At 41.0% G+C, this 27,467-nt stretch overlaps 2 protein-coding genes and 1 pseudogene across 2 annotated transcripts in view; 1 reads left to right on the top strand and 2 right to left on the bottom strand.

Moving 5' to 3' along the window:
- The window catches only part of EFCAB5 (EF-hand calcium binding domain 5), a 119,592-nt gene extending 95,356 nt beyond the window's left edge, over window positions 1-24,236 (bottom strand). Inside the window, exons 1-4 of the mRNA XM_013981195.2 lie at window positions 23,879-24,236; window positions 10,455-10,540; window positions 10,030-10,092; window positions 8,698-8,782 (exon numbers count right to left, since the gene is read on the bottom strand). Of these exons, the coding sequence (XP_013836649.2) occupies window positions 8,698-8,782; window positions 10,030-10,092; window positions 10,455-10,496 (190 nt within the window). The 5' untranslated portion in view covers window positions 10,497-10,540; window positions 23,879-24,236. The remainder of the gene's footprint in view (window positions 1-8,697; window positions 8,783-10,029; window positions 10,093-10,454; window positions 10,541-23,878) is intronic.
- Window positions 13,641-15,378, bottom strand: LOC100516935 (annotated as a pseudogene).
- SSH2 (slingshot protein phosphatase 2) overlaps window positions 23,731-27,467 on the top strand; it is a 267,618-nt gene continuing 263,881 nt past the window's right edge. The window contains 1 exon segment of the mRNA XM_021067518.1: window positions 23,731-23,897. Coding sequence (XP_020923177.1) covers window positions 23,835-23,897 — 63 coding nt within the window. The 5' untranslated portion in view covers window positions 23,731-23,834.

The following is a 27,467-nucleotide window of genomic DNA, read 5'->3' as shown; positions in this document are numbered from 1 at the left end:
GAAAGAGCTCTCAATGGCCAAAGATGGAACAATCTGAATAAACAATGAAATAAATTAGTAGTATTGGATTATAACCCATATAAAATAAGTATCTATAAGTCTAGAGCAATGTAAATTCTTGAGTAAATAAATAAAAAGGAAAAAGTAGAAAAATCTCCTCTGCGGAGGAGAAAATCAATGAAACCAAATGTTGGTTCTTTGAAAAGATCAACATAATTAACAAGTTAGCCAGATTGGCAAAGAGAAAAAGAGGGAAGACACAAATAATATAAGAAATGAAAGTGGGGACATAACCATCAATCTCACAGATTAAAAAAAAAAAAGATAACCTAGGCTAAATGAACAAATGCTTTGAACACAAAAATCTAAACAGTCAGAAAGAATTCTTGTGGGTTTTTCGCTAATAGCTTTTATTATGCCGAAATATATTCCCTTTATACCCACTTTGATGAGAGTTTTTTAATCATGAATAAATGCTGAGTTTTATTATATGCTTTTTCTGAGTGTATTGAGATGGTCATGTGCTTTTTGTCTTTCCTTTTGTTGATGCATGTATCACATTAATTTATTTGCTTATGTTGAATCATCCTTGTGACCCTGGGATGTATCCAACTTGATCATGGTGTATGATCCTTTTTATGTGTTGTTGGACTCAGCTAATATCTTCTTGAGGATTTTTGCATTTATATTCATTAAAGATACTGGCCTGTAATTTTCTTTCTTTTTTTATGCTTTTTAGGGCCACACCTATAGCATATGGAAGTTCCCAGGCTAGAGCTCCAATGGGAGCTACAGCTGCTGGCCCACACCGAAGCCACAGCAACACCAGACCCAAGCCTCATCTGTCACCTACACCACAGCTCACAGCAAGGACGGATCGTTGACCCACTGATCGAGGCCAGGGATCGAACCTGCATCCTCATGGATCCTAGTTGGGTTTGTTAACTGCTGAGCCACAGTGGGAATTCCTGCCTGTAATTTCCTTTTTTGGTAGTGTCTTTGTATGGTTTTGGTATCAAGGTGACGGTGACTTCATAGAATCAGTTTAGGAGTATTCCCTCCTCTCAATCTTTTGGAGGCATTTAAGAGCAAAGTATTTATTCATTTTCATTTTAGGGGAGGCTATCCAAATATTTTAAACATTTTAAAATTATTTTTATCGATTTAAAAATTTCCCCAGCTTTATTGAGAATACTCTGAGGAACACTTTAAAATCTTGCCTAGAGGAGTTCCCGTCGTGGCGCAGTGGTTAACGAATCCGACTAGGAACCATGAGGTTGCGGGTTCAGTCCCTGCCCTTGCTCAGTGGGTTAACGATCCGGCGTTGCCGTGAGCTGTGGTGTAGGTTGCAGACGCGGCTCGGATCCCGCGTTGCTGTGGCTCTGGCGTAGGCCGGTGGATACAGCTCTGATTCGACCCCTAGCCTGGGAACCTCCACATGCCGCGGGAGCGGCCCAAGAAATAGCAACAACAACACAACAAAAAGACCAAAAAAATAAATAAATAAATAAATAAATAAATAAAATAAAATCTTGCCTAGAGAGTACCCCTTTTTATGCCAAGGAAAAAAAACAAGTAGTCTTTAAAAAAAAAAAAAAAACCTTAAAAAGGCAATATTTCATCGAAAGAATATCTTAAGTCCAGTATTTATGAACCTCCCTCCTAAGTTCTAAGTTTTGATTTCCTCCTTGGCTTATTCTCATATTGCAATACAGAGAAGCAAGGAGGGTAGTAAATGCTCTCCTTTACCTCTCAGTTGGAGTTGGATTTATAAATGAACACTTTTTTGGGGGGGTCCATTTTGTTTTGTCATAATTCTCATTAATATATAATACTTTTTTATTATTTATTTATTTATTGTCTTTTTAGGGTCACACCCATGGTATATGGAGATTCTCTGGCTAGGGGTTGAATAGGAGCTGTAACTGCTGGCAAACACCACAGCTCACGGCAATGCCAGATCCTTAACCCACTGAGCAATGCCAGGGATTGAACCTAAGTTCTCACAGATGCTAGTCAGATTTGTTTCCACTGTGCCACGACGGGAACTCCTGTTTCTATTTTAAATAAGTGTGAAAGAGAATAATTATTTTAAGTCTACAGGTTCTAATGTACTCTCTTTGCTTTTAATCTCTCCAGCATAACCCAAGGCAGATACTCCTCCTCCTGCTTTAAGGGTAGTGCCACAGGTATTGCAATTTAATATCTACCCATCTGCATGGTTCATTAGTAAACTTGCACATGAACTGGGACATTCTGCTATCTTTGCTGCAGCCTGCTAGTGCTCCTCTAGTGTTCCTGGCTATTATAGGTTGCTAAGCAATAATCCTAGTGCTTGTATTGTTCCCACTGACGTGCAGAATAGAAGTAGATGTGTGTTTGGTTACAACTCTAGTCAAACACTTCTCTCTTACAGCCATAAAACCAAGAAAAGAAAAGGAGGCACAGCAATGGCAGGGTCAATAAATCAGGATTCTGAACAAGCCTCGCGGTAGCTTTCTCTTGATTGAGTGACTTCTGAATTCATAAATTACAGCACTTCCCCAATGGAAAATTAATTCAGAGGTTCAATTGAATATAGTTTCAAACAGGTACTGGGTTGTTGTTGTTTTTTAAGCAGGTCTGTGCTTGGACACTCTTAAACCTTTTACAGACAAATTGATTTATTTACGTACTTAATAAATAATTATTGATGTCACAATGCCATCAAAGCTAGGCACTAGAATTCTTTTTGTTGCTGTTTCTTAACATTCTTTTTAAAAATATTCCTTTCCATTATGGTTTATGCCGGGAGATTGAATATAGTTCCCTGTGCTATACTGCAGTACCTTGTTGTCTATCCATTTTATTTATTTATTTTTCTATTTGCTTTTTTAGGGCCACACCCAAGGCATGTGGAAGTTCCCAGGCTAGGGGTCAAATTGGAGCTGCAGCTGCCAGCCTATGCCATAGTCATAGCAATGCCAAATCCAAGCCATGTCTGCAACCTACACCACAGTTCATGGCAACACTGGATCTTTAACCCACACTGAGCGAGGCCAGGGATGGAAACTGCATCCTCATGGATACTAGTCAGGTTCTTTACCACTAAGCACAACGGGAACTCCCGATCAATTTAAATGTGATAGTTCATCTACCATACCCGAAAACTCCCAGTCCATCTCTCTCCCTCTCCCCTGCTTCCTTGGCAACCACGAGTCTGTTCTCTATGTCTGTGAGTCTGTTTCTGTTTTTTAAATAGATTCATTTGTGCCATATTTTATTTTTTTTATTTTTTATTTTTTTATTGTTCTTTTTATGGCCACACCTGTGGCATATGGAAATTCCCAGGCTGGGGCTTGAATTGGAGTTACAGCTGCTGGCCTACGCCACAGCCAAAGTGATGTGGGATCTGAGCCACATCTGTGACCCACACTGCAGCTCAGGGCAATGCCCGATCCTTAACGCACTGAGTGAGGCCAGGGATTGAACCTGCATCCTCATGGATCCTAGTCATGTTCGTTACTGCTGAGCCATGACAGGAACTCCTCCGGTGACATATTTTAGATTCCACAAGTAAGTGATATCATGGTGGTATTTGTCTTTCTCTTTCTAACCCTCTTCACTTGGTATGAGTATCTCTAGTTGCATCCATGTTGCTGCAAATGGCATTATTTTGTTCTTTTTTGTGGCTATAGTATTCCATTGTATACTTGTACCACACCTTCTTAATCCATTCATCTGTCAGTGGAAATTTAGGGCATTTCCAAGTCTTGGCTATTGTAAATAGTGCTGCTATGAACACTGGGGTACATGTATTCTTTTTTTTTTTTTTTTTTATCTGTCTTTTCTAGGGCTGCACCCGCAGCATATGGCAGTTCCCAGGCTAGGGGTCCTATCGGTGCTGTAGCTGCCGGCCTACACCACAGCCACAGCAATGCTAGATTCAAGCTGAGTCTGCGACCTACACCACAGCTCACAGCAATGCTAGATCTTCACCCACTGAGCAAGGCTAGGGATCAAACCTGCAACCTCATGGTTCCAGGTTAGATTTGTTAACACTGAGCCACAACGGGAACTCCTATATTTGTTTGAATCATTGTTTTGTCTGGTATACGCCCAGGAGTGGGATTGTTAGATCATATGGTAAAGCTATTTTTAGTTTTATGAGGAAACTCCACACTGCTTTCCATAGTGGGTGCACCAATTTACATTCCCACCGACAGTGTAGAAGGGTTCCCTTTTCTTCACACCCTTTCCAGCATTTGTTATTTGTAGACTTTTTAATGATAGGCAATCTGACAGGTGTGAGGTGGTACCTAATTGTAGTTTCGATTTGCATTTCTCTTATAATTAGGGATGCCAAGCATCTTTTCATGAATCACTAGAATTCTTTTTCAGGATTATCTTCCTAAACTCTTTATGGAATTAAGAGCCTTTCAAATTCTCTTCCAACACACACACCTTCACCCTTGTATTAATCCACCTTCTAACATAGAGTCCTATTCAGGCACAATGGGCATAAATGCCTTTAACTAAATAAGCAGGGACACAAAAGAATTTCCTTATTCATATTTTGAAAGTGCCAACCTTATAAGTTACTTTTATCATTTCCTGCACTTAGTGCATGACCTACTACTGGGCATGGCCTCAGTACAACCTATTTAAAGACATAAATAGGAATGAATTATAATCCAACTCATAACAAGCTTTAGCAGACTCTTCACAAGAAGGCACATAACATTAGAAGGACTGGCTGCTGATTAAACTGGTGAAAATTGACCCAGCAGGACTACTCAACTAAATGTGTAATGTTTTCTTTAAACACAGGTCCTGTCTGAAACTCAGCAGGCTTGTTCTTATTAGGATTTCTTAACATTTTTATGTAATGTAGAATCACCACTGTGAAAGAAGGATGAAAAGAAGCACTATTAAACACGATTGAAATTAAAATTCAGTAGCTATAGGAAAAGGCATTTTCATACAAAAATTTTTTTAAAAAAATTTATTTTCCTTATAGGGCTGCACCTGGCTAGCCTGGAAGTTCCCAGGCTAGGGGTCAAATCAGAGCTGCAGCTGCTGGCCTACACCACAGACACAGCAAGGCCAGATCTGAGCCGCATCTGCAACCTCCACCAAACTTGCAGCAACGCTGGATCCTTAACCCCCTAAGAAAGGCCAGGCATTAAACCTGCATCCTCACGAATACTAATCTGGTTCTCAACCCACTGAGCCACAATGCAAACTCCCTCAAACTCTGTTAATTAATTAATTAATTTTTTTGCTTTTTAGGGCCCCACCCACAACATATGGAGGTTCCCAGCTAGGGGTCAAATTGGACCTACAGTTGCCAGCCACAGCCACAACCACAGCCACAGCCACAGCAATGCAGGATCTAAGCCATGTCTGTGACCTACACCACAACTCATGGCAACGCCAGATCCTTAACCCACTGGGCAAGGCCAGGGATTGAACCTGCAACCTTATGGTTCCTAGTCGGATTTGTTTTTGCTATGTCATGGTGGGAACTCCCAAACTCTGTTAATTTAGAGCTGTGTAGTAAAAATAAAGCTAAGCAAACTAATAGTATAAAAAAAGTTTTTTTCAAAATCCAAGTTAAGCTCATAACCTGAAAAATATAACAACCAGGGAAAGAAATGAGGACGTCACATGGTACATTTAACCACAATATTTTCTTTCTTTTTTTTTTTTGTCTTTTTGCTATTTCTTTGGGCCACTCCCACGGCATATGGAGGTTCCCAGGCTAGGGGTCGAATCAGAGCTATAGCCACCGGCCTATGCCAGAACCACAGCAACACGGATCCGAGCCATGTCTGCAACCTACACCACAGCTCACGGCAATGCCGGATCGTTAACCCACTGAGCAAGGGCAGGGACCGAACCCGCAACCTCATGGTTCCTAGTCGGATTCGTTAACCACTGCACCACAACGAGAACTCCCTAACCACAATATTTTCTATACAAAGATATGTATTTGAGTATATTCTGGAAGCTGCCTGGCAAGAAAACATCATTTTAATTTTGACAAGTATATAAAAAAGATAAAGACACTCCTTTCGACATATTGAAATTGGAAGAATAATTCCTCTTCCCACTTCTTATACACACACACACATTTACAAAGGGAGATTCAGTTTATTAGGTTTAATAGTGACTGATCACTGAATAAGTAGTGCATTGCATTGCATTTGATATTGCAACAAGCAACTACAATGATTTCATTATACATCATATACTGGGATGGATAGACTTAAACAAACAAAACATACTTCCTTCTACCATACATTGGAAAGCAATAACAAATTGAAAGTACAACAGAAAAGGCCACAAACTCTTTTTTTTTTTTTTTTTTTTAGGGCCCCACCCACAGCATATGAAGGTTCCCAGGCTAGGGGTTGAATCAGAGCTGTAGCCAATGGCCTACACCACAGCCACAGCAATGCTGGATCCTTAACCCACTGAGCAAGGCCAGGGATTGAACCTGTGTTCTTGTGGATACTAGTTGGGTTCATTAACTGCTGAGCCACGAAAGGAACTCTTTTTTTTTTTAATTTTTTTTGTTTTTTAAGACCATAAACTCTTGATTGATCTGTTTTCTAGAGAGAATAAATTACATGATGGAATACATGTGTGAAGATTTGTATGTGCAAATTTGGCCATAAACTGATTAAAGTGAACACCTAATTAAAACTATAGCAAATCACCTAGATCACAATTCTGTTTGGTATGTTTAAAATGAAAGAGTTCAAGGAGTTCCCGTTGTGGGTCAGCGGTAACAAACCCAACTAGTATCCATGAGGATGTGGGTTCAATCCCTGGCCTTGCTCAGTGGGTTAAGGATTGCTGTGGCTGTGGTGTGGGCCAGCAGCTGCAGCTCCGATTTGACCCCTAGCCTGGGAACTTCCATATGCCGCAGGTCCGGCCATAAAAAGGAAAAATAAATAAATGAATAAATAAAATAAATAAAATGAAACTGTTCATTTATAAACTGGCTCAAGTGATTAAGGTAAAGGCAAAGTTTACATGCAGCGTTAATGGTGGTTGAGGGTGGGAGTGAGGAGGAAGTAAAATCAAGAAATCTGTGGTGGGGAGCAGGTAGGGAGGGGAGTGCCAGGAAACTTTTTAGAAATTAGTGAAGCTGAAGATAGTACTAAGTTTTTTGTTTTGTTTTTTTGTCTTTTTTTTGCTATTTCTTGGGCGGCTCTCGCGGCATATGGAGGTTCCCAGGCTAGGGGTCGAATCGGAGCTGTAGCTGCCAGCCTACGCCAGAGCCACAGCAACGCAGGATCCGAGCCGCATCTGCAACCTACACCACAGCTCACGGCAATGCCGGATCGTTAACCCACTGAGCAAGGGCAGGGACCGAACCCGCAACCTCATGGTTCCTAGTCAGATTCGTTAACCACTGCGCCACGACGGCAACTCCAGTACTAGATTTATAATAAAGGTAAAATAAGTTCTAGAAAGTTTGGTTCTTAATATGTGTATATTATAATACGTATTAATAAGAAGAAATAGTAAATAATTCTTTTAATTTGTTTAAAAGACAGAAAAACACTTTGGAGAAAAGTGAGCATCTATAAGTTGGAACTAGCATCAGTATAGCAATTTATAGTTTAGAAAATGCTTTATTATTTTTATAGTTCAGCCTAGCACAGCCTAGCACATACTAAACACTCAATAGTTATAAACAAAATTGAAAAGAATTTCATTTAACTATAATATAAAATTGTTAAATTTTTTTGATTTTTAATTTTTTAAACATTTTAATAGTTGAATTTTAATACTTTTTTTTATTTCTAGACATTTTAGTGTATGCCTTAAAGAACATTATTCTGAACAGGGTCCATAGGCTTCACCAGACTATTGAGAGTTCTCACAGCACATACAAAAAAGATTAAGAACATGTGTTGTAATAGGAGAGAAAGTAGAGTATATGGGTACAGAAGCAGAGAGTTTAACAGATAGGGTATTGGAAGCTGGAGAAGTATTTTTGCTATTGCTTCTAATTTTCTGAGTGATATGTTAAATATTGCGAAAATTTTGTCATTCAGGATTTTACTAATTAAAGTTAGAAGAACTGTAGTGAAAGGGATGTATGTCCTGCCTACTTATTTGGTGTGTTTTGATCATATAAATTTTCCATCTGCATAATTACATGGGATTTGGGTTAAGGATTGGTCTGGAAGTTAAATAGAATAAATGTGTAGTCAAGTACAGAGATAAAAAGAAGAAACAGGAAAACTCAGGCAGGTTGAATCACTAGTTTTACTTTTGTATTAATGGGCTGTCTGCTAGGTGCTCTCTTAGCTAAATTTTCTCTTTAAGTACAAGATGAATAGTCATAAGTTGCCTCAAAAGTATAATAGAAAGTGATGAGAACGCAATTCTTTTTCTTTGGCGGTCCCTGCGCATAAGGAGTTTCTGGGCCAGAGATCAGATCTGAGCTGCAGTTGTAACCTATGCTGCAGCTGCAGCAATGCTGGATCCTTAACCCATGGTGCCAGGCTGGGGATCAAACCTGCATCCCAGTTCTCCAGAGATGCCTCGGATCCCGTTGTGCCAAGAATACATTTTAAAGTATTTCCCAAACTGCATTTAAAATACCCCTGATTATATTTTTAAAAGGCAAAATCTTGAGGAGTCGATCCCCATTGAAAACTTAATAATAGTTTAGGAGAAAGGTTCATTCTCTACCTTGGGATTTGGTTTTATTTGCTGCTGCTTCAGCCACATTGCTGCAGGTGCCTGATGCTGAAATGTCTAGTGTACTCTTTGAACTCTAAAAGGGGAAAAAGAAACTCCAATTAAAAATGAGTTGCTTTTCATCAAAGTTGCATCAATTCTCCTAATTAAAGAATACAGAGAAATCTCTTATAAAAGTTACCAAAATCTCCTGAATTTTGCTAAGATTTAATGCTGTATATAAGAAGCAAAGCAGTAATCACAGTCTATTTACTGCATTTACAAGATAAAGTGCTTCGGCTCAACATGTTACCACATCTTTTTTTTTTTTTTTTTGTCTTTTTGCCATTTTCTTGGGCCGCTCTCGTGGCATATGGAGGTTCCCAGGCTAGGGGTTGAATCGGAGCTGTAGCCACCGGCCTACGCCAGAGCCACAGCCACGCAGGATCTGAGCTGTGTCTCAACCTACACCACAGCTCACGGCAACGCCGGATCGTTAACCCACTGAGCAAGGGCAGGGATCGAACCGCAACCTCATGGTTCCTAGTCGGGTTCGTTAACCACTGCGCCACGACGGGAACTCCACCACATCTTCCTATTGCTAATAAAGTAATATGCTAAGAATATTATTCTAGATGTATATTAATCCTTGAATTAGACAATACTTTCTAGAAATATAATTTGGGACCACAAAAGAGTGAAATCAGACCTTTGAAAATGCTGCTGTTTTCTTTTACTATTAGAATCACCTTCCATGTTTGTGATAGAAAGAAAAACATATTCACCTTAATTAAGCAAAGTAAAAGTTATTTTTATGAATAAATGGTGGCAAAATAGCTTTTTTGTACTCATGCTAATGTACTTTTAAAATAATGATAATAGAATGCTTTAATACTCACATTAGTCAACTTAATAGTGAATCCATATAACTATTTTCAATTGCCTTCCCTTTTCTATAAAAATGTTTTTCCTCATTGAAGTCTTGTAATTATTTAAACACAAAGTTACTTAAATGATTAACATAGAAATTACATGTTCAGAATAATAGTGACATTCCCCTAAAAACTGATGGTTATTATACTTAAGGTAACAGTCTGATTTTAGAAAGCAGCCTTTATTTACTTATAATTCATAACAACTCCTCACAAATAACTTTCCTGTCTTTGGAATTTCCTGCTACCAACTCAAATGAGTCTGCTTAACAATCAATGTGAGTTTGCCCTTTCGCATTTGCTGTTTCGTTTATCTTTTTGGATACCTGCATCTTTTCCTTTTTTCATAAGAAAATTAATATGTCCAGTATGCTCTGCAGCATTAATATCTTATCATTTGTGAAAACTCTACCTTAATAGGGTCTTTCGTTTCAGTTTCTTCCTGTTTTCTTTCTTTGTCTTCCTTCCCATTTTCCTGAAATTGGAAATAGTGTTAGTAAATGGTATCCAAAAGGAGCTAGAAATAAAATATTTATACTCTAGTATAGCAAGTTTTTTATGTAAAAAATGCACACAATGAATAAACATCACATCAAATAAAAACCACATTAAGTAGCTGTAGTAACAAATGCAAATAGCAACAGACTTGTTATACATAAAGAATGCCAAGCAACTAGAAGCAGATTACTGTGACTCAACTGTCAGTTGACCCCATCTTTGTCAAAACTTGATGCAGAATACTTCAACTAAAAAGAAATAATTCAATGATAGAATATCATATTGCATCTCAATTTCCACTCATGGTTAAATGATTAGAAAACTATGTAGACCAGGTACCTCTGTTGGTTTGGGTTCCTCTTGAGATGCTGACTCATTCATCTGGATATAACCAAAAGGTAGGGGAAACTATTGACAGGCTAGTACTAATAACAAAAGAGAAAAAGTAAATATTAATAAACAACAAAAAATACTCTGGACGATCAAAATTTGCTCCTCCACCCCCACCTCATCCCACCATTCTACTGAATGCTAAAAAGTTCTCAACTGCTAAACTTTTCAAACTGTACTACTGTTATTTCTGTTGATACTGACCAAAGCTTAGTGCTAGGCTAGTGTTCAGACAAGAAAACTCACAATTAACAAAAAAATCCAGCAAAAGTAATGCAATTGAATTTTTAAAAACATTATTATAGTCCTCATTAATTTTTGAAATTACAAAGTGAGAAGTAAAACTTTGACAGCCACCTCATTCATGTGACAAAGACATCAGACTAATAATCTTGCTAAAAATATTTTTGGAGGGGGAAGTTCTGAGAGGAATGAGATTTATCTGATTTATTTACTAATAAAAAGGAAAAATGGATAATTACCACATCACCTACTTAATTGTAAATGACTAAAGATTCAGTAACAGATTATCAAAATCACCTCTATGTCAAAAATGATTTAAGCATTTGTGCATATTAGGCAAGGTGCTATGTAAAAGGTAAATTTTATTTACATGGCTTCTGCCTCTAAGGTGGTTATAATCTAAGGATCCTTTAATTTGAAATGGTATTATTTATAATGTGCTAGAGTATTCACTTTTCTTTTTATCAACATATGTTCTAGTTGAATAAACAAAATGTACTGCCTTTGGAGACAACAGGTTCCAACACTTAAAAATAGCTGCCTTAAAACGTTTTTAAAGCAGTCGATAAATAATAAATATTAGAAAATACATTTCTTTGATAGGTCCCAACTGTATATTCTCACAAACTGCTTTCTTTGCTGATGGCGTCCATCTCCTGAAATTGCTAAAAAGCTTCCTCCCAATTCTTTCTTCTTCTTCTTCTTCTTCTTTTTTTTTTTCGGTCTTTTTGCCTTTTCTAGGGCCGCGCTCGTGGCATATGGATGTTCCCAGGCTAGGGGTCCAATCAGAGCTGTAGCCACCAGCCTACGCCAGAACCACAGCAACACAGGACTCCAGCCTTGCCTGGGACCCACACCACAGCCCATGGCAATGCTGGATCCCTAACCCACTGAGTGAGGCCAGGGATCAAACCAGAAACCCCATGTTCCCAGTCAGACTCGTTAACCACTGAGCCATGACGTGAACTCCCCAATTCTTCTAAAATATGTTTTGGAAGTTCCTGTTGTGGCTCAGCGGTAACAAGCCTGACTAGAATCCATAAGGATGTGGGTTGATCCCTGGCCTCGCTCAGTGTGTTAAGGATCCAGCATTGCCATGAGCTGCAGTGTAGGTTGCAGACATGGCTCAGATCTGGTATTGCTGTGGCTGCAGCGTAGGCCGGCAGTTGTAGTTCTGATTCAACCCATAGCCTGGGAACTTCCATATGAGGTAGGTGTGGCCCTAAAAAAAAAAGCAAAAAAAAAAAAAATTTTGTTTGTTTGGATGCCACCAGATAAATTCCACTCAATAAACCTCTACTGGGTGCTTTCTTCATGCAGGCAGACATTGGAGTTACAAAGATGGATAAGCCCTGCTTTTGAAGTTTCTAGTTTAGTGAGGGAAAAAGTGATAAACAGATGCAATTCCATGTGCAAATGTAAAAGTAGGGGTACTTATAAATAGAGTAAGTGATAAGTAGAATATCTTCTAAAATGTTAAAGAACACAGAGGAATGGCATTAAATTTTCTCAGGGTGGTCAGGGAAGTTTTCACAGAAAAACAGATTTCCAAGCTGGATTTTAAGCTACTAATAAGATTTTTTTCGTGTGTAAGGAAGAAAGAAACAAAGGAACTATAAAACAGCCAGAGGAGTTCCCGTCGTGGCGCAGTGGTTAACAATCCGACTAGGAACCATGAGGTTGCGGGTTCGGTCCCTGCCCTTGCTCAGTGGGTTAACGGTCCGGCGTTGCCGTGAGCTGTGGTGTAGGTTGCAGACGCGGCTCGGATCCCGCGTTGCTGTGGCTCTGGCGTAGGCTGGTGGCTACAGCTCCGATTCAACCCCTAGCCTGGGAATCTCCATATGCCGCGGGAGCGGCCCAAGAAATAGCAACAACAACAAAAGAAAGACAAAAAACAAAAAACAAACAAAAAAAAAACAGCCAGAAACAATTAATAAGGTGACATTAACAAGTCTTCACCTATGAATAGTTACTCTAAATGTAAATGGATTAAATTCTCCAACAAAATGCATAGAGTAGCTGGGTGATTAAAAAAAGACCTAACTACATGCTGCCACAAGAGACATCATCTTTAAGGATACTCATAGGCTCAAAGCAAAGGGATGGAAAAAGATATTTTATGCAAGTGAAAACCAAAAGAGAGCAGAGACAGCTATACTTTATCAGATAACACAGACCCCAAGTCAAAAACATTAATAAGAGAAAAATTCATTATATAATGATATAGCAGTCAATTAATAAACAATTATAGGTTGCAGAATTATAATATTAATTGAATTCACATCCTAGCCAAATTATCCATGTGAAAATTGGGACATTGTCTGGGAAGGAGTACCCTGAAAATTGGAATGGGGACGTTTAGCTGGACTAGGAGACTGATAACCTTGCCAATGAAAGCAGTTTGTCCTCCTGTATTTGTGAAGACTGGTCTTCTCTTAATTGAAAGTTTTGTAATAATCTCATCTGGGGCAACTTCCTTGCAAGGGGATATTCACTGTCTTCAAGACTCACCACAACCACCTCTTGCTTCTAGTAGATTCATAACTAAAATCAGATTTTTTTTCTCATTAAACTTTGTTTTAATGGATTTCAAAATTCTGTTTCAGACTCTTGAACAGGTTGTTTCCATTAAAGAACACTGATTTTAAAAACTAACAACTTAAAACTGCCACACACAAAACAAAATGATCCACAAGATATCCTTCTTCTCTTCTGAAGGTTTTACAATGCATTGTCATCATTAACCAGTCTTTCATTTATTTATTTATTTTGTCTTTTAGGGCCGCACCTGTGGCACATGGAGGTTCCCAGGCTAGGGGTGCAATTGGAACTGTAGCCACCAGCCTACACCAGAGCCACAGCAACAAGGGATCCAAGCCGCCTACACCACAGCTCATGGCACTGAGCAAGACCAGGGATCGAACCCTTGTCCTCATGGATGCTAGTCAGGTTCATTAACTGCTGAGCCATCACGGGAACTCCCAGTCTTTTATTATTAAGCTTAACCGAGACAAGCAGTTCTGAGCCCATTCTTCCGCCGCTCATTAAGACTGGAGTGGCAGGTAATGGGAATAATATTCATTTAGCCTTCTGAGTTTTCTAGGCAGAGTTAGTGACCTTGCCAGCTCCAGCTGCCTTCTTGTCCACTACTCTTATGACACCCATAATAATCATCTGTCTCATGTCATGAACATCAAAATGACCCAGAAGAGGATAGAAAGAGAAGCTCTCAGCACACGTGGGCTTACCAGGAACCATGTCAACAATGGCAGCAGAATCAAATTTCAAGAATTTGAGGGCATTTTCCAGCTTTTTCCCAGAATGATGATCCATCTTCTCCTTCAGCTCAGAACACTTGGAGTAATGTTAGTTGTGTGAAGATCCACCATATCCAGCACGGATTTAGTGTGGATGGTTCAAGATAATCATCTGAGCTATGAAGCCAGCTGCTTCCACTGATGGGTCATTTTTGCTGTCACCAGAACAATGCCACAATGAACATCTTTGACAGACATGTTTTTTACATTAAAGCCCACATTCTCCCCAGGAAAGTCTTCATCCAAAGCTTTGTGATGCATTTCAGCAGATTTTACCTCAGTTGTAACATCAACTGGAACAAAGGTAACCATCAAACCAGGTTTGAGAACCAGCCAATCTCCACTCAATCCAAAGAGACATTACCAAAACCACCAATTTTGTAGACATCCTGAGGGGCAGATGCAAGGGCCTGTCAGTTGGCCAAGTAGGTGGCAGGATGCAATCCAGAGCTTCAAGCAGCATGGTTCCATGGACATTGCCATCTTTATGGGTGACTTTCCATCCTGTGAACCAAGGAATGTTAGCACTTAGCTCCAGCATGTTGTCACCATTTCAGCCAGAAATAGGCACAAATGCTACTGTGTTGCAGTTGTAGCCAATTTTCTTAATGTGGGTGCTGACTTCCTTAATGATCCCTTTGTATCTCTTCTGGCTGTAGGGTGGCTCAGTGTTGTCCATTTTGTTAACACCAACAATTAGTTGTTTTACACCCAGAGTGTAAGCCATAAGGGCATACTCAAGGGTCTGCCCATTCTTGGAGATACCAGCTTCAAATTCACCAGCACCAGCAGCAACAATCAGCCTGGGATATGCATATAGTCATGTTTTTGGTAAAATCTCTGGATCCTGGGGCATCACTGATGGCCACATAGTACTTGGTGGTCTGGAATTTCCAGAGGAAGACATTAATGGTGATCCCACACTCACGTTTAGTTTTCGGTTTATTTGAGATTCAGGCATACTCAGAGGAGCCCTTTCCCACCTCAGCAGCCTCCTTCTCAAACCTTCCCATGGTTCTTTCATTGATCCCACCACATTTGCAGATGGGATGGCCAGTAGTGGTTGACTTGCCTAAATCTACGTGTCCAGTGACAACAACATTGATGTGAGTCTTCTCCTTTCTCATTGTAGCTTAGATTTAGCAGTGGTTTTCATGATACCTTTGTCCTGGTGGCAAACCCATTGTGAAAAAAATAAAAGCTAAAGATCAGATTTTAAAATGCCCTGTCAAGGCAAATACAAAGTCTGACCAGGAGGAAAAATTTTTTTTGGTCTTTTTGCTATTTCTTAGGCCACTCCCGCGGCATATGGAGATTCCCAGGCTAGGGGTCGAATCGGAGCCATGGCCACCGGCCTACGCCAGAGCCACAGCAATGCAGAATCCGAGCCGCGTCTGCAACCTACACCACAGCTCACGGCAACGCCGGATCGTTAACCCACTGAGCAAGGGCAGGGACCGAACCCGCAACCTCATGGTTCCTAGTCGGATTCGTTAACCGCTCGCCATGATGGGAACTCCAAGGCAAAATATTTTTAATATTTTCTAGTTTAGTGACAGAAACCCAGGGAATATGTGTAAAGAGTATAAGAGAGTTAAAGGAAGGAGCACAAAACATAATACTGGGTTGGTTTCAACTTATTGATATGGATACATTTACCAGAGATAAGGATTTAGTGTATTAGCACCTACACTATTTACTTGGTAAACTCTCTGAAAATTGGACTCCACAGTGACCTATGTTTAATTAAGTTGAGATAATGGAACTTCCCTGGATAATGTATGAGGAATCCAAAGGTTTAGGGAGATGGGAATGTTGGAGGAGATGAATCACATATTGACCTGCATATCTACTTCCCCCAGGTACATCCACCGAGAGGACTTAAGGGATGCCCCTTTTACTAAAGCATTGAAAAATACATTAGTGAGTGAGAGTACTTCTATCTGAAGCTTTATGCTGGCTTTCTTCTATAGGATAGGCATGATGAGATGACCTGTTTCAGAGTAATAGAGGCTTATGTCAGTGTTTATCCACCGAAGACAAAATGGGTACATTTACCATAAAAAGAAATAGAGATACAGTGGTAATCAGATATTTTGACGCTTGACTAAATGATTACAGTGGTTCTGGGATTAAAACAGATAGCCATCCTAATAAAGTATTGATCATCTACTCATAATATTTAAAAATCTATATCTGGTGACCAAAAATATGACTTTAGTCACCACAGTGGAGAGTTCTGACTTCTCTTACCCAGCTCCCAGACCTGAGCCCCTTTATTGAGAGGGGAGGTCTGATCCCCTTTAGGAAGGATTCTGCAGCACTGCCATTAGCATATACTAAAATCTTCCTCCAGGAGTTCCCATTGTGGCTCAGTGGTAATGAACCCGACTAGTGGTCCCTGAGGATGTGGGTTTGATCCCTGGCCTTGCTTAGTGGGTTGGGGATCCAGCATTGCCATGAGCTGTGGTGTAGGTCGCAGACACAGCTCAGATCCTGCGTTGCTGTGGTTGGGGTAGCTAGCAGCTGCAGCTCTGATTCGACCCCTAGCCTGGAAATATCCATATGCCACAGGTGCGGCCCTAAAAAAAAACAAAACAAACAAACAAAAAACCCAAACAAAAAGACAAAACAACAACAATTTTCCTCCAAGTCTTCTCCATAAGGGCCTGTGACTATTTCCTAAAATGACGGTGTAATGGGGAAAAATCATTATTCAGGGATTTATAACCAGTGGCACTACTGTTAATTTTGGGGGCTCCAAATGCATTCTACCGGTTTAAGTGGGGTTTGTATTGGGCAGGTGAGAGATGGAATCTTAACTCAAGTTTGAATTCTGCGGGGCTGAGTGGGTCCATAAAACCATTCTGTGGTGATTTCATCAGCTCCTGGATGTATAATTAGAAGAGAAAACTGGTAATGGCAGAATTTCCATATTGGCTCTTTGATCCTAGAATAAGGACCATTACTATATGAAGGGCCAAATTGAAGCCCTTGGGAGTCCCCCTTCCCCACTTAACACACATCAGAAGAGCAAACAAAAAAATCATTTCTTTCTTGGGATGGCAGAATGGGGGATTACAGAGATTAGCAACACTAATAAAGATTTAAAAGAAGCGAGGGTAATGAGATCTACCTCATGCCAATTTAACTTACCTGTTTGGCCTGTGAAGAAGGCAGATGGATCTTGCAGAATGATTGTGGATGATTATAAATTTAATCAGGTGATGCCTTCAATTGAAGTTGCTCTTCCATATGTAGTAACTTTACTGCAGCAAATCAACACAGCCCCTGTCACTGATAAACAGTGCCCCAGCAAATGCTTACTTCTCCATACAAATTGGTAAGAAACAGCAGAAGCAATCTGCTTTTACTTGGCAGGGCCAACAGTAGAACTTTACAGTCTTGCCTCAGGGCTACATCAGTTTTCCTGCTCTCTGACATAAGATAGTCCACAGAGATATTGAGCATTCTGACATTCCAATTAGCATTAAGTTGGTCCAGTACATTAATGGCATTATGTCGACTGGATGGGGGAGCAAAAGGAGCAAAGTCTTTAGTTGTCTTCATGAAATGTATACAAAACTGGAGGATGGAAGATAAATTCTTTTTCTGGTATTAATTTCCGCATCAGCTAAGTGCCAGTTATTAAATTACTTTCTCAGCTCCAAACTCACCCCTTTGTACTTTTCTTTTATAGAAGAGCTGGACTTGAAAACCCCATTTCTTTGCCTTGCCAGCTGGCTCTGTTGAGCTCTGCTAATTGGGGCATCAGAGGGAGACCCCATGGCTGAGGAAGGATAAGAGACTTGTTCCTTCAAACTACCTCCTGACTGCTTCTTGTAGCATTTTGATTCCAGTGTGCTTCACTCCAGCAATGCTTCTTTATTCTGGTAGCAGCAGGTCATTTCTGCAACAACAGCTGAATCCAGTTTGCAGTTTTTCTACAGTTTTGTAGTTTTTGTTGACAGCAGCCAGCTGTTGTCCCTGCTGAACTGGTCTGGGGTCCCATGGGGCACCTTCTCTTAGCTGAGACACCAACACCAACTGGGTGATGGCTTCTCAGAGATGTGAGTTTCAGCTCTGTGGGGTCACTCCTCCCAAGTTTGTAAGTTTTTTCCTTTGCTTTCTTTGTTTAGTTGTTTTTTTTTTTCTCCTTAGCCTAAAAGTAATAACAGTTGCTACCTCTGTCACACTTTAAATTTCTCTTTTCAGTTTTTCAATACCCACTTAACTTCATATCTAGTAAACAATTCTTGTTAAATTGTTTGTTCAAATAACTGGTGTGTTTTCTATATCCTATCTGGACACTGACTGTTAAATCAAGTTAGTATAGGATTATTAAAATTTCAGAAAAATTCTCTACCAAATATTTGATGATATCTACATGGGAAAGAATCTGAAAAAGAATGGGAGTGTGCATATATATAACTGAATCACTTCATTGTACAGCAGAAGTTATCACCACGTTGTAAATCAACTACACTTCAATAAAACTTTTTTTTTGTCTTTTTGCCATTTCTTGGGCCTCTTCCCGCGGCACATGGAGGTTCCCAGGCTAGGGGTCAAATCGGAGCTGTAGCTGCCGGCCTACACCAGAGCCACAGCAACGCAGGATCCGAGCCGCATCTGCAACCTACACCACAGCTCACGACAACGCCGGATCCTTAACCCACTGAGGAAGGCCAGGGATCGAACCTGCAACCTCATGGTTCCTAGGCAGATTCGTTAACCACTTCGCCACGACGGGAACTCCTCAATAAAACTTTTTAAAATGAAAGGGGAGTGCCAACTGTGGCTCGGGGGAAACAAACCCAACTAGTACCCATGAGGATGTGGGTTTGATTCCTAGCCTTGCTCAGTGGGTTAAGGATCCAGGGTGGCCTTGAGCTGTGGTGTAGTTCGAAGACATGGCTCAGATCTGGTGTTGCTATGGCTGTCGTGTAGGCCGGCAGCTGCAGCTCTGATTCAACTCCTAGCCTGATAATTTCCATATGCTGCACCCTTGGCCCTAAAAAGAAAGAAAGAAAAAGTTACAATCAGGTATAGGCAATATATGATTCAATCATACCCTACTCACTCGTAGCTGTTATATATTCCATCTGTATGTATTTATGCTTGTTTTATTACTTTGTAACTAGTCATTTTAAATGTAAAGGTTGGGTTATTCAGGACAGAAAACATGATTTCTTTTTTCCTCCCCAAATTTTAACAAGCTTAGCTATATAAACTATAGTCTTTTAAGTGTCATACTTCATTTGATGTGTGATAAATGAGTTGTAGATATACTGCAAGATAGTTATCTATTTAGCCTTAGGAGTGGCCTGAAGGGCCTAGGGTAGTGGAGTATCTACAGAAATCACCCCTGGTCAGAGGCAGTTTGACCTAAGGATTTTCAGAGTAGTCCAAAGACTTAAAGAGTCTGATGATCTGCCCTAGTGTGCTCATGGTCCCACAGGAGGCAAGCACAATGGAGGACTTGCTTTATCAAATATCCTTTAATAAAGGAGTAAAGCCAAGCAACAATCTACCACTGGGGCATCACTTTCAGAGGCCAGCTGCAGTGTGTATTGCTGCTCATCATAAACACTGAGCTTTGGAGATATTGGAGGAGTGTACGTTCCAGACTCCCAAGAAGCAGGACTCAGAGCCTAAGGTGTGGCCAGGAAAGGCATGGAGGCCTGTCAGATACTCCTCATGGACTCAGCTCCCAAGCTCTCCCTTCATATATATTGAATTCTTTCCCTTTGCTTACAGCTGATGTGCCCTTTTAGTTACATCCAAGTTAGCTGCAGAATTACTGCTCTCATAACATAGTCATACTCTGCAAATTGGAGCTTCGTGATTATTTTGTAAAATATACCTAATATGAAAAAGTCTGAGTGGATTCTAAATCTAGTCATGTTACATTTTCCAGTGGGGAAAAAAGAGGTACTAGAGTCAAATATAACTTGTAAATATTGAATTGTTGTGAAGATTGTTTATCACCTACTTGTACAAACTAAGTGCTCACTGATAATGACAACTAAGTGATCACTGTCAGACTGTTTTGTTCAGGAATTATATTCAGTCATTTCAATTATAAAACCCTAAAGAGAAAATGTTATATTTATAGAAGCAATCTCAGGTTTTTCATTATATTTTTGAGAGACTTTATTTGGAAATACATACATTCAATATTTCATATTCTTAGTATATTTGTTATTTTTAATCATTACAATTATATAAAGTAAATAACTTTTTTCACCAAACCCCAAATCCCTTTTAATTTATCCCAGTGTGCTGAAACAAACATCATTTTTATGGATGTCATGATATGAAGAAAGGTTGAGAAGCACTGTTTTAACTGTTAGATCAGGATTCTTGACCTGAGGCCCATTAACAGATTTCAGCATGTGTGTGAAATATGTAAGTGTACCTTTCTGGCGAGATGGTTAATAGTTTTCATTAAGTACTCAATGCTTAAGAACAAACTGATCTCAGAAATTTCAAAAGTTCCCTTATAATTTCATCCCTTAAGAAGTGATAATACAAGTTAAGGCTTAAATGTGCTCCAATGGCACAACTAGGCCTCCATTATCACAGGTGGGAAGAATAAAGGTGGTATAAATAACTAGAACTTATCTCTTTGGCTTCCTCTTTTGGGAATCCTGCTCTTGGCCTCCCCCTTCTCTAGTTCAACTAGCATATTATGAGGACTCTAGGATCTTCCCTTCACTGGAAGTGGACACCTCTTCTTTCATATCATCAGAGGACCATTATGGAACCAGGTGGAGCCCACGAAAGAACAAATATAAATGGCGCAGAGAGCACAAATTTCAAATGTTCCCCAGTGATCCAGATCAGTTCACAATGTGGCCATATTGAGATCTGCAGGCAATACCATAGAGAATACATTAGCCTAGACCTTCTCCTTGTTTCTAAAGCACTTTGAACATACCTAGACTTTTCCTAAATATGCTATTTCCCTTGCGGCCTAGCAGAGGTGACTGAAGAAACAGTGCCAGTAAACCCAACGTAATTAATTACTTGATAAGCTTTTCCCTGCTAACAGGCTAAGAGCCCATGAGAAGTATATTTTTGTTTTTAAAATAGTGACTAATATATAATACACGCTTAGTATTTTCTCAATTAGAGGTGACTAAATTAATGAACCTGCACCAACAGTTTCCAAATCTTAGTTTCCTTTAAAGGTCATATAACAGGAAGGGCTATTCCCTCTGCAAATTAACTTTTGGAATTCCCTGGTGGCACAGTGGTTAAGCATCTGGTGTTGTCACTGCTGTGGCTCAGGTTGCTGCTATGGTATGGTTTGATCCCTGGCCTGGGAACTTCTGGATGCCACTGGTGCAGCCCCCCGCCCCCCCCAAGTTAACTTTCTGTTACAAACGTTTTGTGAATTTGGGTACCTTGTAATCCCAGTTTTGGCTATGATTTTTATCACCTCAAGTATAACGAATAAAGATGTTCTATACCCACCTACAGATAAGGCATGTCTTGACCACTAATCTACTGTTAAGGCATGGAATCATGTCTTTTAAATTATTTTTATCCCATTTTTGCTTGATGCTATTTTCTACACATAGGGTACACTAGCAAAATCTGACTGAACTTGGGACAAACTTCAGAGAATAATAAAGTTATCTTAGTTACATGCAGGGCTTTATGGTTTACACTGCACTTTACTACATACATTATCTCATTTGAGCACAAGGATACTGTGACTTAGAGCTCCATTGCAGAAATGAAGAAGCTAAAGCTCAAAAAGTTTAAACCATTTGCTCGAGGTTTTACAGAGCTGGAACTAGAAGCCAAGTCTCTGATTCCTAGGGCAATGCTCTTTCCCACTGTAAGATTAATAGAATTAAGTCTCTCATCTTCCAAAAGAATTTATGATTATGTTGCTACACAAAAGTAGATATAATCAGTGTTTCTGTCCCTGAGTCAGTAAGAAAACTAACATATAAGTACATTACTAAGACCTATTGATTTGAATAATCTAGAATAATGCTTTGGTTTATAAACCACACTTCATTTATTTGAATTCATTCAGCTTTCAGCTATGTATATTTTTTGCCTATGCAATATAGCTTCCTGTTTGATTTCCAAAGCTTTGGTTCAAAGTTCTCATTCTGAACTTTGTCTTCTCTTTTCCTGTTTACTAAGTAGCTCTGAGAAAAACACAAGATTGTTTAATTGTGAACCATACAGCTTTGTTTAATTTTGTCTCTCAGGCTCTCTTGACCACCACCAGGGGGCAAAAGCCTACCAGCTGGCTTCTCTGCAGTACATTCCACGGAAGACTGTACAGTACAGGGACCCTCAGTGTCTGATTCTTGATGGAACCTCCCTGCTAATTATTTCAACCACAGGGCCCCAGAGAGAGAACAAAGGCTCAGCACAGAGGGCTCTAGTGGCACTTAACCATACAGTGGCCAGAAAGAGCTCCTGACAGCTCTGTCAGTTTACAAGAAGCAGTAAGATCCAAGAGAGTTTGAGTGACAAACAGGAGGTGGTAGGTTAATAACTGCAAGTTCCTGAATGTGTTTTTACAGCTTTAATATATATGGTAGTATGTACCAGCACATCCACTCAAATTGAGAAATAGCTTTGTCAACTCTCTTTCTCTGTGAAATCAATCAGTAGTATTTGCATAGTGCCATTTCCACCCCCCCTTTAATGTCGATTTTTCATTACATTGTTGGCTTATGTTCAACTGATGATTTATCGTTTAGAAAACTATTTCTTTAAAATACTTAATCTCGGCATTTCACATACGTCTATGAAATAATGGCATCCAGAGACGAAGGAGAGGAAACCTCAACGAGCAAATCCTAGTTAAGAGAATTTCTTCCAGCAAAAAGCAAGTGGGAGGTAAATAGCCGGTTGGACCCTTACAAGTCTGTGAGCCCAGCTTTCTCGGCCTCCCGGGTTCGCTCAGCCTCTCTGCATCTCGAGAATAATGAAGGAGTCCTTAGACACGGGCCAAGGAAATAGAGGAAGACTCCCGAGGTATTAAATTTTAAAATCTTCCTTTCAAAAAGTCTCATCATAAAACACAGACTCGGAGACGGAAGGGTGGAAAAGCTCAGAAAAATCCCCCGAGAGCCGGGGTCAAAGGGAAAGTCTCTAGCCCAGTAAGTCCCACCCACGCACGGGGAAAGCGTTTCAAACCCCGCGGCGCCCTTTCCCACCAGGAAACTTGTTTGCCTCAGGCTTTTCACCTCAGTTTCTTTTCACTAAGGTGGGTTAGGCTCTGCGCCCCACCTCAGAAAACGGTTATCCCTCAGGCGTGGGGACCCGAGAGACGCCCCAAGCCCCTACGCCCCGCCTCCCATCGCAAGCCCCAGCCCCCAGCACGGCCAAACTGCACGATTCCAGAGCCCAGGAGGAAACCCGGGAGGGGGCGGCGGCCCGAGGCGCACACACCCGGCCGGCTTCCGGCAACTCAAGGGTTACGGCGAGGCGGCGGCGCGCGCCGAGGGGAGAGGCGGTTGCTGACAGGTGGCGCCTGCGCACTGGGAGCGCTCATTGTGCCCCGCAGCTGCCGAACCGCCCGCCCGCCCGCCCGCCAGCTGCCCGTTCGGCGCGTCAGTCTTGAGAGTCCGGTGGTGGGTGCGGAGCCTGCGGCCGTTCCCGCGGCCTCGTCCTCCTCCCCGTTCCCCTCACCCCTTCCCCACACCCCTTGCCCCATCCCGGCTCCGTCACCCTCCCGCCCCCCACACTCAGGACAAGAATGCCCTGCCCGGAACAGCCCAGCAGCGCCTAGATGGCTTTGGTCACGGTCCAGCGGTCGCCTACCCCCAGCACTACCTCCAGCCCCTGCGCCTCGGTGAGTCCCTCCCGGCGGCCGCTCCGCTCGCTTCTGTCACTGCGGCTCCGCTTTGCCTCAGCGGGTCCCGCCGAGCGCCACTGCGCACGCGCCGCGCCGCTTCCCAGGCCTTGGCACTCGGCTGCCGCGAACCCCCCCACACCCCCATCTTAAAGACGAGCTGCGGGAACTACAGGACGTTGATTTGTGCCCCCATCACTCCGGGCACCTGGCGCCTCACAGTCCTCGCCCCGAACCCCCCTGTGGCATGCCTTCCTCTGGCTTGAGCACTTCCTTTCGGGAATGAGTCATTCTTGCTTTTCGCCCTCCCCCTTCCTTCACCCTCCGTTGCTCCGCTGCAGGGAGAGGACCCTGGGACTCCATCGTTGCCCCTAACACACACCCACATCCCCTTACCCACACCCAATTCGTGGACCCGTTCAATATTCGCACATTGCACGCCCTTCTCCGGGCTCTCCGGGTGTCTGCTTTCCCCCTGGTCCCTTGCTGTCCTTCTTGTGCTCTGTCCGTTCGGGCTTCATTGGACTGCTGAACGGTAGTTACTCCTCGGTTTCTTCCCTTCTTCGCCTCCTCCAAAGGGTGGCCGCGGTCTCTGCTCCTTGGATCTCTTACCTTTCCCCTACAAGGTCCCAAAGCATCTGGCGCTGCTTGATGACCAGTGCCAATTCATTTACATCTTACAGACATTTATGCCTTACACTCAGCTGCTCATGATCGTTCTTGTTCTTGGGTCGTGTGTACGGCTCGTTACTTCACATGCCTATGCCAGTGAAGCGTGCTTCCAGAAGGAAAATACCCAGTAACCAGCCTTTTCCTGCTGGGCCCTTCTAAGCCTTGGTTCCTCGCCCCACCCCCACTCCTATACACTCCATTCTTTTAGGCTCCCCCCCCCAAATGTTTAGTTTTTCAAATAAAATATTGCACCAGTGGGGCGAAATAGGATCTTAAAAAAAAAAAAAAATCCAGATGTTTTAGAAGGAAAAGATCGAATGAATGTATGAACAATTGGAAAAACCATTTTGAATTTCCTACAGAACTGTAATTTTTAAAGCTGTGTTGGTGGATTTAGTGGTTTCAACTTGCAAAAAGGCATTCAGTAAACACTGTACCACCTTCCACTGTAAAAATTCTGCTTAATCTAAATATTTATATTTTAAGTGAGGTGTGAACTTTGATATCTTGAAAATAACCTGGTTTGTAATTTCAACATAGTTTCCTGAATTTCAAATTTTTATTGTGTATGGTGCTGGTTTCTTTTTCTCTTGTGCTAGTTTTTGCACTTTGTGTGGCCAAATTGGCAGCTGTATCCTAATTCTATAGGTGATTATACTTCATAGATTACCTTACCTTGTATTGTTTCCAGAAAGCAGAACTAGCTAAGATCCTTGGATAGAGAAGTTCAAGGAGGCAGATTTCCAGTCATTGTAAGGAGGAATTTTCAAACAGTGGAGTGGACTGTCTTGCAAAATAGTGCCCATTGCTGAAAGCAAAGGCTGGAGGACCTTTTGCCTAGGAGTTGGTAAAAAGAATTCCTGCGGTGGGGGGGCCTTCTAAGGCTCTTTGCAACTTTTAGGATTATGTGATTTGAGAATAACTGCACGTGAAAGCTAGTGAAATATTTAAGGGTCCTCTGAAGACAAGTATCAGGGATGTAAATTCAATATACTTTATTCTTATATGCTAGTTTTTAGAAAGTCATTAAAATACCATCAGACCATCTTAATTCGCTCTACCTTTTGGGTTTGGGCCTGATTTTGGCTGAGAAAGCAACTGAAGTTTAGTTGAGTTGTGCAGGTAAGCCAGGAACCAGTATTATAGTGACATAATTTTCCCTGGGCATTGTTGAAAATAGTTTATACTATAATAATTATATATGTATTTCATGTTATCATACTAATTTTCTGGAAGTGAATGTTTAGTGTATAGTAATACCGTATCTACTTAATAAGACTTAATTAGTCAAAACTTGGTTATTTTAGAGGTATGTTAATAGATACTTTTTGACACAGGTAATTAAATTGATCATGTGGTAGGCTCAGTTGTTGAACTGAATGACATATTTCTACATCTACTTGGTATAGTAGCCTGGTTATTTCAGTTTGTGTGTGGCCCTGGAAGTAAAGGAGTCCTGGGACTGGTGTGGGTGTGTGTGTGTGAGAGAGAGAAAGGGAAACAATCAGCATTTTTAGCCTGACTGTGAGCCTGTTTACCTTTACCTTTAAATTGTCTTATTTCATTTCATTGTCTCATGGCCCTTGTGTTCTAATATTTGGCTGCTGTCTGACCTGCATATATTTGCTGTTGCATCTCTCGGTGCATGAATAGGTTGAGTTGTTTGTTTTAAAAGAGATCATAAAGAATCTATAGAACCATGAAAGGAGAGGTTTAGTTTTGTGAGGCTGGAAATTTAGATTTTTTAATAAATCATTTTAACTATTCTAGTATGCTTTTTCAGTGCAGGAGGTAAGATAATACTATCAGCTTTTCAATATTCTTTTATTAGGGATTATACAAATCTATTGATCATCTACTGGGTGTGAATGACTACTATAGTGCTAAGATGTATAAGATTTTGACCCTATCTGTCAGGGTCATGTAATCTTGGGAAGAATGGGGGGCTGGAGGGGTGGGACAGGGACGGGAGGAGGAACAGACATGAGGTAATAGTAGAAAAAGGGAGTGAGGGGAATAGTACTCTATATTCATGAGCAGCCAGTTTGTAATGGCTATAAGTTTGTCTGAATTCAAATTAAGATAAATTCACTAGTGGCAATAGGAATAATAACGATACCTACACTGCTTGAGTCTTTCTCTATACTAGGCATCATGCTAAGTGCTTTACTGGAGTAATTTATTTACTCCTCACAATATGCCCGAGGGAAATTGCTATTATCCCCATCTTATGGATGAAACTGAGGTAAAGAGCTATTAAGGAATGTACCCAGTGACACTCAGATGTGTCTAACTTTAGAATCTTCCATCTTTTTCCTTCCTGTGGTAATCAAAGAGAAGTATACATAGTTAGGTGGCTTTTGAACTAGGCCTTGAAAGCTAAATTGAATTTTTATAGGCCAAGCTATAACCTGGAAAGCAGAGAGGTACTCCAAGTGGAGTGAAAGCTGTGTACACCTAGACTTAGAGGCAGAAACATACAAGGCATATCTGAAGGACTTAAATAGACCAGTTTGAGGAAGGATTTGTTTGGAAGAGTAGAAATAGATAAAGGTGAGGAGGCAGCTAGGGCTGCAAAGGGACTGCTGGCTGATCTTAGGAATTTGAACTTGACAGAGAAGATAATGGAGGGTCCGAGGAGGTTTTTGAGCAGATGTGATCACAGTGGTGTTTTAAGAAAATTGATCTACCAGCTGTGGGCCAGAGGGAGTTGAGAGAAGGAGAGAAGGCATGAGTTGAGCCAATTAGAGGCTGTTAGAGTAGGCCAGGTGTGAGATAATAAAGGCCTGAACTGGAAATGTGAAAGAAAGGAAAGAAAAGGATAGATGTAAGGGATTGTGGAGAAGATAAAAAGGGACCTAGGACTGATTGGCTATAGGGGAGGAGGAGTCAGAAATG

This window comes from Sus scrofa, chromosome 12 (genome assembly GCF_000003025.6).
Source record: "Sus scrofa isolate TJ Tabasco breed Duroc chromosome 12, Sscrofa11.1, whole genome shotgun sequence".
NCBI lineage: Eukaryota > Metazoa > Chordata > Mammalia > Artiodactyla > Suidae > Sus > Sus scrofa.
The sequence above is the reverse complement of the archived record's forward strand: the minus strand, read 5'-3'. Positions and strand labels throughout refer to the sequence as shown.